Source organism: Petaurus breviceps, unplaced genomic scaffold, assembly GCF_028583685.1.
Source record: "Petaurus breviceps papuanus isolate PSGF00001 unplaced genomic scaffold, PetGlider_PUasm1.0 90865, whole genome shotgun sequence".
In the NCBI taxonomy this organism is placed as follows: Eukaryota; Metazoa; Chordata; class Mammalia; order Diprotodontia; family Petauridae; genus Petaurus; species Petaurus breviceps.
In genome coordinates this window covers 4,610,748-4,622,592 of record NW_027187367.1, presented here as the reverse complement: position 1 = coordinate 4,622,592, position 11,845 = coordinate 4,610,748, and the positions used below count along the sequence as shown (strand labels likewise).

Sequence of the window (11,845 nt, the reverse complement as noted above, 5' to 3'; positions counted from 1 at the left end):
CCCCCCCACACACACCCCCTCCCCACACACACCCCCTCCCCACACACCCCCCCTCCGCACACACACCCCCTCCACACACACACACCCCCTCCACCGATGGAGTCCACTGCGCACGCGCAGCTCCGGTTCACGAGGGAAGTGCCAGGGGGTGGGGGTGAGTCTGGCCGGAAGCTCTCTGGACTCAGGACGGGGTGGGAGGGGGTCGGCCTCTTCTTCCTAGACAAGGAGACAGAGGCGCGTAACCCAAATCAGAAAGCTGATTGGCGGATCCGCATTCGGGGGTTGGGTTCTGTTTTCGAACTTCCCGCCTTTTCGAGTTGGGGTGGGGGAGGGGAGTACCTCGGAGTTGGTCTGAAGGACGTGCGGGGAGAGCTGCGGAGGGCAAGGGAGATTCTTAAAGGGACAGAGGCCCCTGGGAAGGGAGGAAGAACCTATGTGGCAAATAAACAATATCTATCAATTAACTAATAAATTAATGTATGAGTGAATAAGTGAGTGGGTGAGTGAATAAAATAAAATTCCGGCGTTTATTTTAAAATCTGTTCATCTGACCTAAAAAGTAAAAGGTGTATGCCGTTTTATGCCCCCCAAATCACTAAACTGTGCATACCCTTTGACCCAGCCAATACCAATATAAGGCCTGTGCCTCAAAGAGATCAAATAAAGAAGAAAAGGATTTTATATGCAAAAAATACTTGTGTTGGCAAAGAACTATGAACTAAGGGGGTGCCCATCAATCGGGGGATGGCTGAGCAAATTATGGTGTGTGAATTGTTCCATAAGAAATGGTGAAAGGGATGATTTGAGAGAAAACTGACAAGAGTTATATGAATTTATGCAGAGTGAAATGAGCAGAACCAGGAGAACGATCTATAAATGGGCAATACTATAAAAAGAAACAACTTTGAAAGACAACTTTGATCAAAGCAGTGACTAACTTCAATTTCAGAGCATCAGTGATGAAGCATGTGAAGGAATCCCCTGCCTCTTGACAAAGAGGTGATAGACTCAAGATGCTCAGAATGAGATATACATTTTTGGATCTGGGAATTTTTTTTGCTTGACTAAGTATATTTGTTACAAGGTTTTTATTTTTCCTAAGGGGGAAGGAGAAAAAAAATGCTTCTTAGTTTAAAAAATAAACACAATGGAATAAAAATAAAGGACAATAATAAAAACAAAAAAGAGCATATGATTTTAGTCTTTTTGCTATAGAATATTAATTTTACTTTAGAAATAAGTTTGCCATTTTTTTATTATCATGTCCAAATATGTACCTCTCCTTTTTTCCGAGAATCATCCCTTATAACAAAGTAGAAATTTAATTTCTTCTTTCATTTAACTTCAAAGAAATATTTTTTTTAAAAAGCAGTTCAGCAAAACTAACTCCCCAATCAAGTCTGATGCTGTGGGCAATATTCCCAAACTCCTTGAAGAAGGGAAGGGAAAGCATTTTCTCTGATTAAGAGTCAAGCCTGTTTTTTATAGATGACAGTTAAATTTCAAAAACATTCCAAAAGTAAGATTATCTCCCTCTGACAGATAAGGTGAGACAAGTTATAAAGATAAGTGTTTGCTTCAAGTCCCCTATTTTTTGCCACTCACATAATGTCCCTTTCCAATACAGAGCACATGCCCCACAACAAATGGGGTCACTTCTCCATTCCCCCAGGAAGACACCTTCCACTCCTCCCAGATACTCCTTCTCAAAATGCCTACCCTACTGAGTGGGATACAGTAGTGTGCTGGAGCTAGACTGTGCTGGAAAGAACTGATTACTAATTTTTAGTGTGAGCATTTTATACCATAGAAATTTGCAAATAATACAAATCTTTTGTTTTGATTTATTCTTTTAATTATTGATTTAAATTTATTGCTTCATCATATTGTTGACTGTGTAGACTTAAGAAAGCGATGGAAAAAATGTTCAAAATGCAGATTATACATAGTGCATTTTTGAGAGTTGGTTGTTAAATATGTATCAGCACACTTCTGGTTACACACTTGCCAAAGTCCCCTCCTCTTTTCTGTTATGTCATTTGGAAGAAGGTCAAAAGACTGGATGATCTGATGAAGAGTGAAGTAAGCAGAGCCGAAAAAACAGTATACATAATGACTACAATATAAATAGAAAAAAAAAACACTCAAAAGTGAATGTTGCAAAATTATAAAAAACAAGAATATGTTTTCATATCTTTTCACTGTATTGTCAGTTTTGCTGATTTTTTTTTTTTTGGTCTCTTCCTCCTCTTTATTTCAAAAATATTATTTGTTTCATGAGATAGCTTTCTGGAAGGGGGGTGGTAAGGGATACTGTGAGAAACTTTGGTGATGTAAAAACAAAAGATACTAATAAAAATTAATTTTAAAAAGAATAGTTGACAGAAATGAACCCTGAAGGAAGGGATGGGAATTAGGGAGAGTGTGAGGATTTGGGTAACTTGGCATGAGTAAGGGAAAAGACAAGTGGTTGGAAAATTCTCTTGCAGGAGAGGGGTGGGAGTGAGGAGACTTGGGTTAATGGTTACCCTGGGTGAGTTATGGAGCAATAATAACAATGTGGAAACACGTGGGAGGGCACCGGAGCTAGGGAGTGTCAAATCAGGGGAAGGGCAGAGGGCCACACCTTGGCAGATTAATTCAGATCAAGGTGAGGATAGATTGAGGATGGGTTTACAGAAAGTAGTGCTGAGTTACAGAAAGGTAAGAAGAGGTAAAGGAGTAGAAACTGGGAGAAAATTAGGGAAGGAAAAGGAAGATAATTTTTTCGAATGTATGCTCAAGGGGTGTGTCTGGGTGTCTGTGTGTGTGACTGAGATGGAGAAAAGACAGAAACAGAGACACAGAGAGAAATGACAAACAGAGAGATAGACATAGAGGCAAAGAGAGATAGAGGAGAAATAAGGAAAAAAGGAAATGGGAACAAGGGGAAGAAATGATTCCATAAAGGTGGGAAATGGGATTTGTCTCTGATGGCATAATTCAGAGGTGAAGCCCCCTACTCTCAAATTCATGGGACTTGGATGGATGTCCCAAGGAAAGGGTGGCAGTTGCTTGAGAATTAGGGAGAAGTTTAGTAGTCCAGGGCTGAAGGCCAAAGACAATATTGATGATACAGACAGCTGAAGCTGCTTTGCTAGTTGGAGGTGGGGGAGGCTGGAATGGGGAGAGGGAGATGAAAGAGGCTGCTGGACCTGTTTTAGCCCAATATGGCACCCCATTCCTTTGCCACTCCCTCATTGCCCCTAACAGGGGTCATCTATTTGAGGCCAAATACTTATGTGTAAAGAAAACCTGATTCCACCTTCTTCATGGGAAAGAAGTGCAAGCTTTGGGAATCATCCACAAGCAGCCTAAAACACACTCTACAGCAGTTTGGTTGGTCTTTGTGCCTCTAGTTTAGAACATTCCGATCCAGGGACACATTCTCTCTAGCTGGTGAAAGTGTACTAGTGCTCTCCAGGCATAGGGAGAACAGGGGAAGGACATCTTTAAACCAGAGAGGAAGCCACCAACTGTTAGTTTCTTTCGTGGTACATCCTCATTTTTCCTTGTCTTTGAGGTTTCCTCTGCTTCTGCTTCTTCTGACCCTTTGTCTTCCTCCCAGGAGTGAGCCTCTCCACTTTGGAAGTAGAGGTTTTGGTTGATGAAGAGAAATGGAATGACAGGGTTAATACTAGGAAAGTAGCAGTGGAGATGGGGAGTCCAAGATCTGGGATCCTGGGATGGCAGAAGGGAAGACAGGTTCTGAGGAAACTCTATGAAATATTGAATTTCAGGAGGATGAAAACTTAACCATCACCCTCCCACCGCTAAGGTACCCCTAAGTACCGTATTAGTGTAGGTTAATGGAAAGAAGTCTCTCTGAAGTTCTTCATTGTTAACTTTTCTCACTTTATCTGTATGATTTTTGCTTTAACCCAACATGGGACTAGTAAAGCAAACCTCAGGGTTCAGGTACGTTTTTATAACTCAAGGAATTATATGCCATACCCATTTCATCATCCTTTCTCCCTGGGCAACAGTCAACACTAGGGATCAGTGGTTTGAGAAGGAATGGAGAAGATGAGAATTCTGAGGGGATCTTTTCTTTTGGATGGCGGGCTCCTTGGCCCAATTTCCTGATCCCCTCCACACACAGGACCGATTGTTTCCATCACACCCAGCACAATTTGCCTTTCTGCCAACCTACTCCCCACCCAATCCCCGTATCTCGTTCTAACTTCTATGACCCAGACTACAATTCCAGCCACCTCGGAAGAGACAGGTGTAGGGTTATGGTGGAAAGAAGCTCCACTTTCGCTTCCTAAAACACCCCTACCCTGGTTCTCCAAGACTCCCTAATTCAAGGTGTCAGGTTACATGTATGGAGTAGGGAAAAATAGGGATTTTCTCCTTTTCAACAATCACAGAAATGAGACAAGAAGACGGGGGTCTAGGGCTGAGGTCAGGGGATCGAAGGGGCTCCAAGTACATAGTTCCACTCCCTCTTTCCCCCAACCAGGACCCTCTCTGGGAGCTTGCTTCCCCTGACTCCCCATTTACAGGACCCAGGAATCCTCCCCTCTTCTCCTGGGCGGGGTTCGTTGGTGAGTCATCAGCTCTTAGCTCTAGGCTGGGCGGGGGAAAAGGTAGAGGAGGAGCTGGGGGTGAATGGGGGTGGGGGTGTGGAGGAAGATCTGGACCTAGCTGGTGTTTCTAAGTGTGTATTTGTGTTTGTGTTTGTGTGTGGGTATGTGTCCTTCCTGGTGAGCTAAGAGGGGGAGTCCCACGACATTTGGGGGAAAAACTCCCCAAGCTTCACAACCCACCTTCCCTCCAACCCCGGCCCCTCCCAGTTCCCCCAGCGCCTGCTGCTTCCTGGTCCCAGTTGCAGCCATGGCTGAAGAACAGGCACAAGTCGAGTTGTTCGTCAAGGTAAGAACACTTTCTATCCCTTACACACACATCAAGGAATTCAACTTTGCCCTTTCCCATTCCTTTGGACTCTCCCTACCCAGGTCCTTTACCCTCTTTTCTTTCCAGTCCTTGTCTGGGCTCGCATCCGGGCAGGGAGCCTCAGGGGCTGGGTTTTTTGAGGGGTGGGGTGGCGAATGGAAAGTGGCACCCGGAGTCTTGAGGCTCTCTGCCTCTTCAACAACAACAAAAAGTTTGTAAAAGTAGAGATTTTCAGACGCGTGAGAAAGGGAAAGCATGAGAGTGAAGGAGAGTTGGGAAAGCCAGGATGATGGGAGGTGTAGAGCAAATCTGGGCTCCGAGGAAAGAGGTGCTATATGGGGTGACTGTGGCTTGGGAGGGCAGGGAAGAGAACTTTCAGCAGTATGGAGAGGAATTCCTTCCCTGTCCCCATAGTCCCCCAAGGTTAGAGGTTAGAAAAGATATAAGGGGTTAGGGGGATGGAGGTGGGGGGTGGGAGTGCAAGAGTGAGGTATGGGATGGGTAGAAAGAAGGAAAAAAGTGGTGGCACAAGGGAAGGAAAAAGGAAGGGACTCTAGGCTTGGGAAAGGATGTAGAAAAGGAGAATCAGGCTGAGGGGAGAAGAGGGATTGATAGGAGATAAGCTTGGGGAGGGGAAAAATCTGGGAGAAATGAAAAGGAGAAATGGATAACCCACTGAGAGATGACAGCAGTTCTGGGAATTGAGGAGTGAAGGGAAAGGGGTGATAAGACTGCTGGAGAATTTAGGGGAATCATCCTGTGGAGGGATAGGGAGGGGTTGAGCTATAGGGCAGTAAAAATGAGGGTTATAGATGAAGTGAAGATCAGAAGGAACTTCACTTACATTGTTTTCCCCTTTCCTTGTGAAGTGATCAATTAGAGGTTTAGGAATCTAAGAAAACTTTTCCCCCATAGAACCCAAGGTTTAGGTGTCTAAGTGAGGACTAGAATTTGGGCTATTTCCCTTAGTCATCTATCTCCCTCCTCATTACCCCTCTTCCTCTGCTCTGTCTCCCCGTCCACCCTACCTTGGTGGGGGGGATGTCTCCCCTACTCTCTCTCCTCAGCTTCTCTCTGTCATGTTTCTGTGTCACTCCCTGTCCTGTCTGGCCTTCTCTTTTCTGCTTCCTCTTTTCCCCCAGTTTCAGCCAGTCTCTTTTTTCTGCTCCGATTCCCCACCCCCTCTCATTTTTCAGCTTCTTGCAGGTGACTTATCTCTTTCCTTTTTTTTTCCTTTCCTTTGGCTTCTTACATTTCTTCTCTTTTCTCCCTCCCACCATCTCTTTTCTTTCTCTCTTTGTCTTTGCCTCACCCTCCCCCCCTTTCATTGTCTGTGACTTGGTTTCTGAGCCTTTCCTCTCATTCACCCCCAAGTGAAGAGTGAAGTGCTGCTTTAGGCGTGGTCCTTACCTCCCTACTCTCATACCAGCCTCAGGGGCTATTTTTAGCCCAAGATCTAGTTGAAATTACTAAGGAGGAAGCTAGGGGCCTAGATGTCCCCTGGCAGGGAAGATCTGGAGAATAAGGTATCCTATGTGGTGCTTAAAAAAAAGACATGTAGTCTTTAATGAAAGAGAAGGACCATACACAAGTCTTAAGCCACCAGGGCCTCGGAAACTATGCCATTTTCCCTCACCTCCAGGAAGGAAGTGGGCTCAGACCGGAGACACAGAGAAATGAATCACCCTCAGTCAAGTGGGGAGGGGGAGGTGTCCCCAGGGGGATGAGGTCACCACTTGCCAATCAGAGGGTGCTGCCCCTTTTGGTGGCCCCTCTACATTCACACATCCCTGGGCAGAACTGGGAATTCTCCTTCCACACCCAGCTGCATAGATGGTAGTAGAAGAGTTTGAGAAAACACTTAGGCCCTGGGCACCAAGTTCCAGCTCCCTTTTTCCCATCCTCTGCTTCCTTCAGGATCAAGACTACCAGCCCTACAAGCTTCTTATAAAACAGTCCTCACCCCCTTCATTGTATATGGAACCCAGTGCTCACCTTTCCAGTTCTTCTCCCAACCCCAGTAATTCTGACTGTTACCCCTTCCAGGTCCCAAGTTTTATTCAGGAACTAAGTGTTCTCCCTGAAATAGTACTCCCCCAATCCTGGGTTCAGCCTGGCTCCTTCCCCAGAAATAGCCAAGGGGACTGCTTTGGAGAGTTTGGTAATGTTAGGATAGGGGGTTATGGAGTCTTTGGACAGAGGGCAGTTGAGTTGGGGGAGAAACATGTTAAGCAAAGTCAGGGGCAGAAATGAAACACAGTATTTATATTGGGGTGAAAAAAAAGCATGGTAAGGTGGAAAGATTACTGGACTCTGATTCTGGAATCAGAAGACTTGGGTTCATCCCAACTCTGGTACTTTCTAGCTCTATGACCTTGGACAGGTCATTTCCCCTCAGTTTCTTTGTCTTTAAAACAAAGGGGTGGGACTAAATGATCTTTAAAGTTTCTTCCAGCTGTAATATTTGTGATGGCAGGAAATGTTTGAAAATGTCACCTTGACATCTGCCTCCCTTCCTCATGACTATCTACCAGAGGTTTTGAGGCTTTACTATAACATATATAACAACTTATCATAAAATTCCTAAGTACTGAGAACAGACTTTTCTGGCATTAATATTTATTAAAGGTAATATCAAAGAATGTCCCTCATACACACCTTGAACTATGTGTGCCTTTTCCTGGCTCTTCTAAAGAAGCCCTTTCTGACTTTGGTGGGGGGGTACATTTCAGGCTGGAAGTGATGGTGCCAAGATTGGGAACTGCCCCTTCTCCCAAAGACTTTTCATGGTACTCTGGCTTAAGGGTGTTACCTTCAATGTCACCACTGTAGACACCAAGAGGTGAGAGCCTTCTTCTACCCACTCCTGCCCAACCCCACCCTTTTTTTCCTCTCTTATTCCTTCTCTAGCACTACTCTTTTCCTCCTTTATACCTCACACTTGCCCACCTCCCCACCCCTTTGCTATACTGAATTTCTCTCCAGGAGGTTACTTCCTACTATCAAGCCTTCTCTCTTTTCCAGATTTTATCTCTCCAGTCCCCTTACCTTTCCCCCTTCTTGTTCTCTTTTCTAGCTCCTTCCCCATCCTAAATTTCTGACTTTCTGAAATCCCAAGCCACCTCCCCATTCCCCTGATGCCTGGGTTCCTACTATAGGAGAACAGAGACAGTACAGAAGTTGTGTCCTGGAGGTCAACTCCCATTTTTACTGTATGGCACTGAAGTACACACAGACACTAACAAGATTGAAGAGTTTCTGGAGGAGGTGCTGAGTCCCCCTAGGTATGTATGGGGGACCTTGGTTGGGAAAGAACAGAAGGATCAGGGGAATAAGAAGAAAAGTAGTGAGAATCTGAAATGTCTGGGATGGGAGCAGCTTCTAGGTTGTCATGTATTACATAAGATCTCCTTCTTATTGCCCCATCTCCCACCTGATCTCAGGTACCCCAAGTTGGCAGCTAAGAACCCAGAATCCAACACAGCTGGCCTAGATGTCTTCGCCAAATTTTCTGCCTACATCAAGAATTCAAACCCAGCACTCAATGCCAGTAAGTCTGAAGGGCCAGAGGCCTGGGTCCTGGTAGGAATGTGGGAGCTGGGTGGGCAAAATCAGGGACTGGGAGGGCCTAGATGCTGGGGAAGAACAGAAACTGAGAAACAGAAGATAGAATAAGGGAAAAAATGCTAATAGTTTATAAGTGAGGGAAGCAGTAATTGATTTACATTCTATCCCCAACTTTGTGTTATAAAATTCCTCTATTTTATAGGTCCCTGCCTTTTCCTCCATTTTCATTAGTTGAACTCTTTGGATCTCCATGATGGTTTCCCCAGGGGCGTCTAGGTGAATAGAGCACCGGCCCTGGAGTCAGGAGGACCTGAGTTCAAATTCGGCCTCAGACACTTAACACAAAAACTAGCCATGTGACCTTGGGCAAGTCACAACCCCAATTGCCCTCCAAAAAAAAAAAATCCCAGGCTTTCTGGTTCAATTTCTGGTTCTGGTCCATCTCATGTTTAATGGTTCATTCCATAATTAGGCATTTGGACCATTAATTGACTGCTTCATTCTCTGGACTACTTTCTGACCTCTTCTGATTAGCAATCTCTCATTTTTTTCTCCTGGGCTACATTCTTTTCTGTCCTGATTTTTTCTGTGAGACTTTCCCTACCATTTTTGGTCCTAATTCTTCAATAGACTTGGAGAAGGGGCTGTTGAAAGCCCTGAAGGTTCTTGACAACTATCTGACATCACCACTTCCTGAAGAGATTGATGAGACAAGTGCAGAAGATGAAGGTGTCTCCCACAGAAAGTTTCTGGATGGTGATGAGCTTACATTGGCTGATTGCAACCTACTGCCCAAACTCCACATTGTACAGGTAGGTTGGCAGGGAAAGGAGGAAGTAGCTAAGTAGCTAGTTTGGTAAACTCTCAACACAACTGTCTTCTAGAACTACCATCCCCTATCACAGGTTACTCCTGCAGGGTGTCACCTCAGTGGTGACTCACATTCCAAAACAACTGATAATGGTATACTACCCAGTGTCCCTTGATGAAACCTTTCTGGTTTCTGCTCCCTTGAGTTGGCTTCCCAGACTTTAGCCCAGAAGTCCTTAGTGTCTGTGACACTTTTTAGTTGGGTGACCCTAGGCAAGTCTTAATTTCTTCTCAAGCCTGTTTTCTCATCTGTAAAATGGGGATAATAGCACCTACCTTACAGCGTTGTGAGGATCGAATGAGATAACATGTAAAGTGCTTTGTAAATCTTTATATATTTTGATACTACTTTAATATAATTGTTTTTCTTTGCAATCCTTTGTTTTTTACTTTATTCACTTAAAAGCATTTTTGAGAAGGGGTCCAATCTACTAAAGGGGTCTATGACATAAAAAAGGTTAAGGAGTTTAAGACTGACTAAACAAGTAACTGGGAAATAAGACATACAGGCACTGGGGCAAAGAGATCCACTGTGCCCTACTGGAAAGTCGGAGGGGGGTGGGAGAAGATATGGGAGAGAACAGATTGGAGGAGGGGATGTTTTGGGGTGGTTCGTAGGGGAAAAACGGGGAGAAAATTTGTAACTCAAAATCTTTTGGAAATGAATGATGTAAACTAGAAGTTAATAAAGCATTTGATTAAAAAAAAAAGACTGACTAAACAAGGGGTGGCTAGGTGGTGCAGTGAATAGAGCATTGGCCCTGGAGTCTGGCGGACTTGAGTTCAAATCCAGCCTCAGACACTTAACACTTACTACAGTAGCCGTGTGACCTTGGGCAAGTCACTTAACCCCAATTACCCTTCCAAAAGAAAAAAAAAGACTGAATAAACATACTCACTTTGATTACCATTGAGGTCATCCTGTGGACTAACCTTCTGTCAAACAGATGAGAGGGATATCTCTTCCTTCTGGAGACTTCTATCTGAGGTCTAACCTGCATTCTTCCCATTGCAATATCAGTCCCCTCTCCTTGGTGGAAGATAAAGAATGACTTATTCCTTTTTGTGATAATCTTCAAATGTATTGGTGGCCTTCTTAAAAGAGAAGCCCAGACTCAAGTCAAGCAACAAATATATGTTAAGCGGCAACAATTCATGTATGAAACACGGGGTAAGGGTTTTTTTTTTCCATTAAAGAGCTAGCAATCTAGTTGAGAAAATAGAACATTTACACAGTGAGCTAACAATCTAAGGCAATTTACTAGTACTAAATGAGTGTTATTTAGTGATGGAGAAGTTTAGGGAATATATCTCTTTAATTGGGCTGATAAAGATTTCATAGTGAAGCCTTTTAACAAGGCCTTGAAGATGAAGAGTAGGATTTGGCTAAGTAGAATGGAGGGGGGAAAGAAGGGAAGACATTTGAAGTAGAATAAATTACTTGAGCAAAAGCAGAGTCAGGATAATGAATGGACTACTTTGATATGGATGGAGGCTTTAGTGGAAAATTTGAGATGGAGATTGGGGTCAGGTTATAGCAACTTAAGATTTCAGGCCAAAGAACTTGGAATTGATTCTGTAAGGGATACTGAAGGTTTTAGAGTTTATCAACATGGCACACAATGGACCTCCAAGAGACCACCAACATCAATACTGAGCACCAAATAATAATGTATTTGTGTCTCTTCTCTCTTTCCCCATTAGGTTGTATGTAAAAAATATCGGGGATTTTCTATCCCAGAGGAGTTTCGAGGGGTGCAAAGATACCTGCGCAATGCTTATGCCAGAGAAGAATTTGCTTCTACCTGTCCAGATGCTGAGGAGATAGAGCTGGCCTATGAGCTAGTAGCCAAAGCCCTACAGTAGCCATGGACAGAGCTTCTTTCTTCCTTTACCCTGCTACTTCTTTCACAAATGGCTTGATAAGGCTGCCCAATGAACACATCTCAGGATGGTCACTGAGCACAGCATTTTGAAATAAAGTACAGAAGGGCAGGGAAGGTTGTTGGGGGGCAAGATGGGGAGGAGAATGGGTGGGGTTTTTTTGAGAGGGATAGGATGAAAATATTTCAATAATAAAACAGTTAAAATATAGTGATGTTTTTATATTGGATATTGGGAAGCTGGAAGCCTGAGTCTGGTAGAAAAGGACAGATGCATTTGAGGTATCGAGGGAGCTGAGTGCAGATTTTTATCTGTGAGTGCTGGGAAGCAGAACCCTGGAGTTCCAGAAGGGTATTTTGAGGTGAAAGCCAGGACGACCAAAAGTTTGGGGTGGGGCTGAGGGGCAATTTCTCCTCTTGTTCCTGCTGTATTTGCAGTCGAGTGGTCGACAAAGTAGGAGCTTGAAGCCTGGGATGGGGCCGGGGCTGGAGGCGTAATTTGTCCCAACCTTCAAGAATTTGGGGAGAACTACTGGGGGCGGGTATGAGAAATCCTGGAAGGGAAGGGGTGTGGCTACGGGCTGGAG

At 44.3% G+C, this 11,845-nt stretch overlaps 2 protein-coding genes across 2 annotated transcripts in view; one reads left to right on the top strand and one right to left on the bottom strand.

Annotated features, from left to right (window-relative positions):
- The window catches only part of MSH5 (mutS homolog 5), an 18,372-nt gene extending 18,190 nt beyond the window's left edge, over positions 1 to 182 (bottom strand). Inside the window, 1 exon segment of the mRNA XM_069073263.1 lies at positions 86 to 182. The gene's annotated coding sequence lies outside the window, so the exon portion shown is untranslated.
- Positions 183 to 4,642: 4,460 nt separating this feature from the next.
- On the top strand, positions 4,643 to 11,469 carry CLIC1 (chloride intracellular channel 1). Its single transcript, XM_069073311.1, has 6 exons — positions 4,643 to 4,917; positions 7,671 to 7,780; positions 8,097 to 8,222; positions 8,382 to 8,488; positions 9,136 to 9,317; positions 11,080 to 11,469. The coding sequence occupies exons 1-6, from the start codon at positions 4,879 to 4,881 to the stop codon at positions 11,239 to 11,241; spliced, it is 726 nt and encodes a 241-aa protein (XP_068929412.1). The 5' UTR covers positions 4,643 to 4,878; the 3' UTR covers positions 11,242 to 11,469.
- The last annotated feature ends 376 nt before the right edge of the window (positions 11,470 to 11,845 follow it).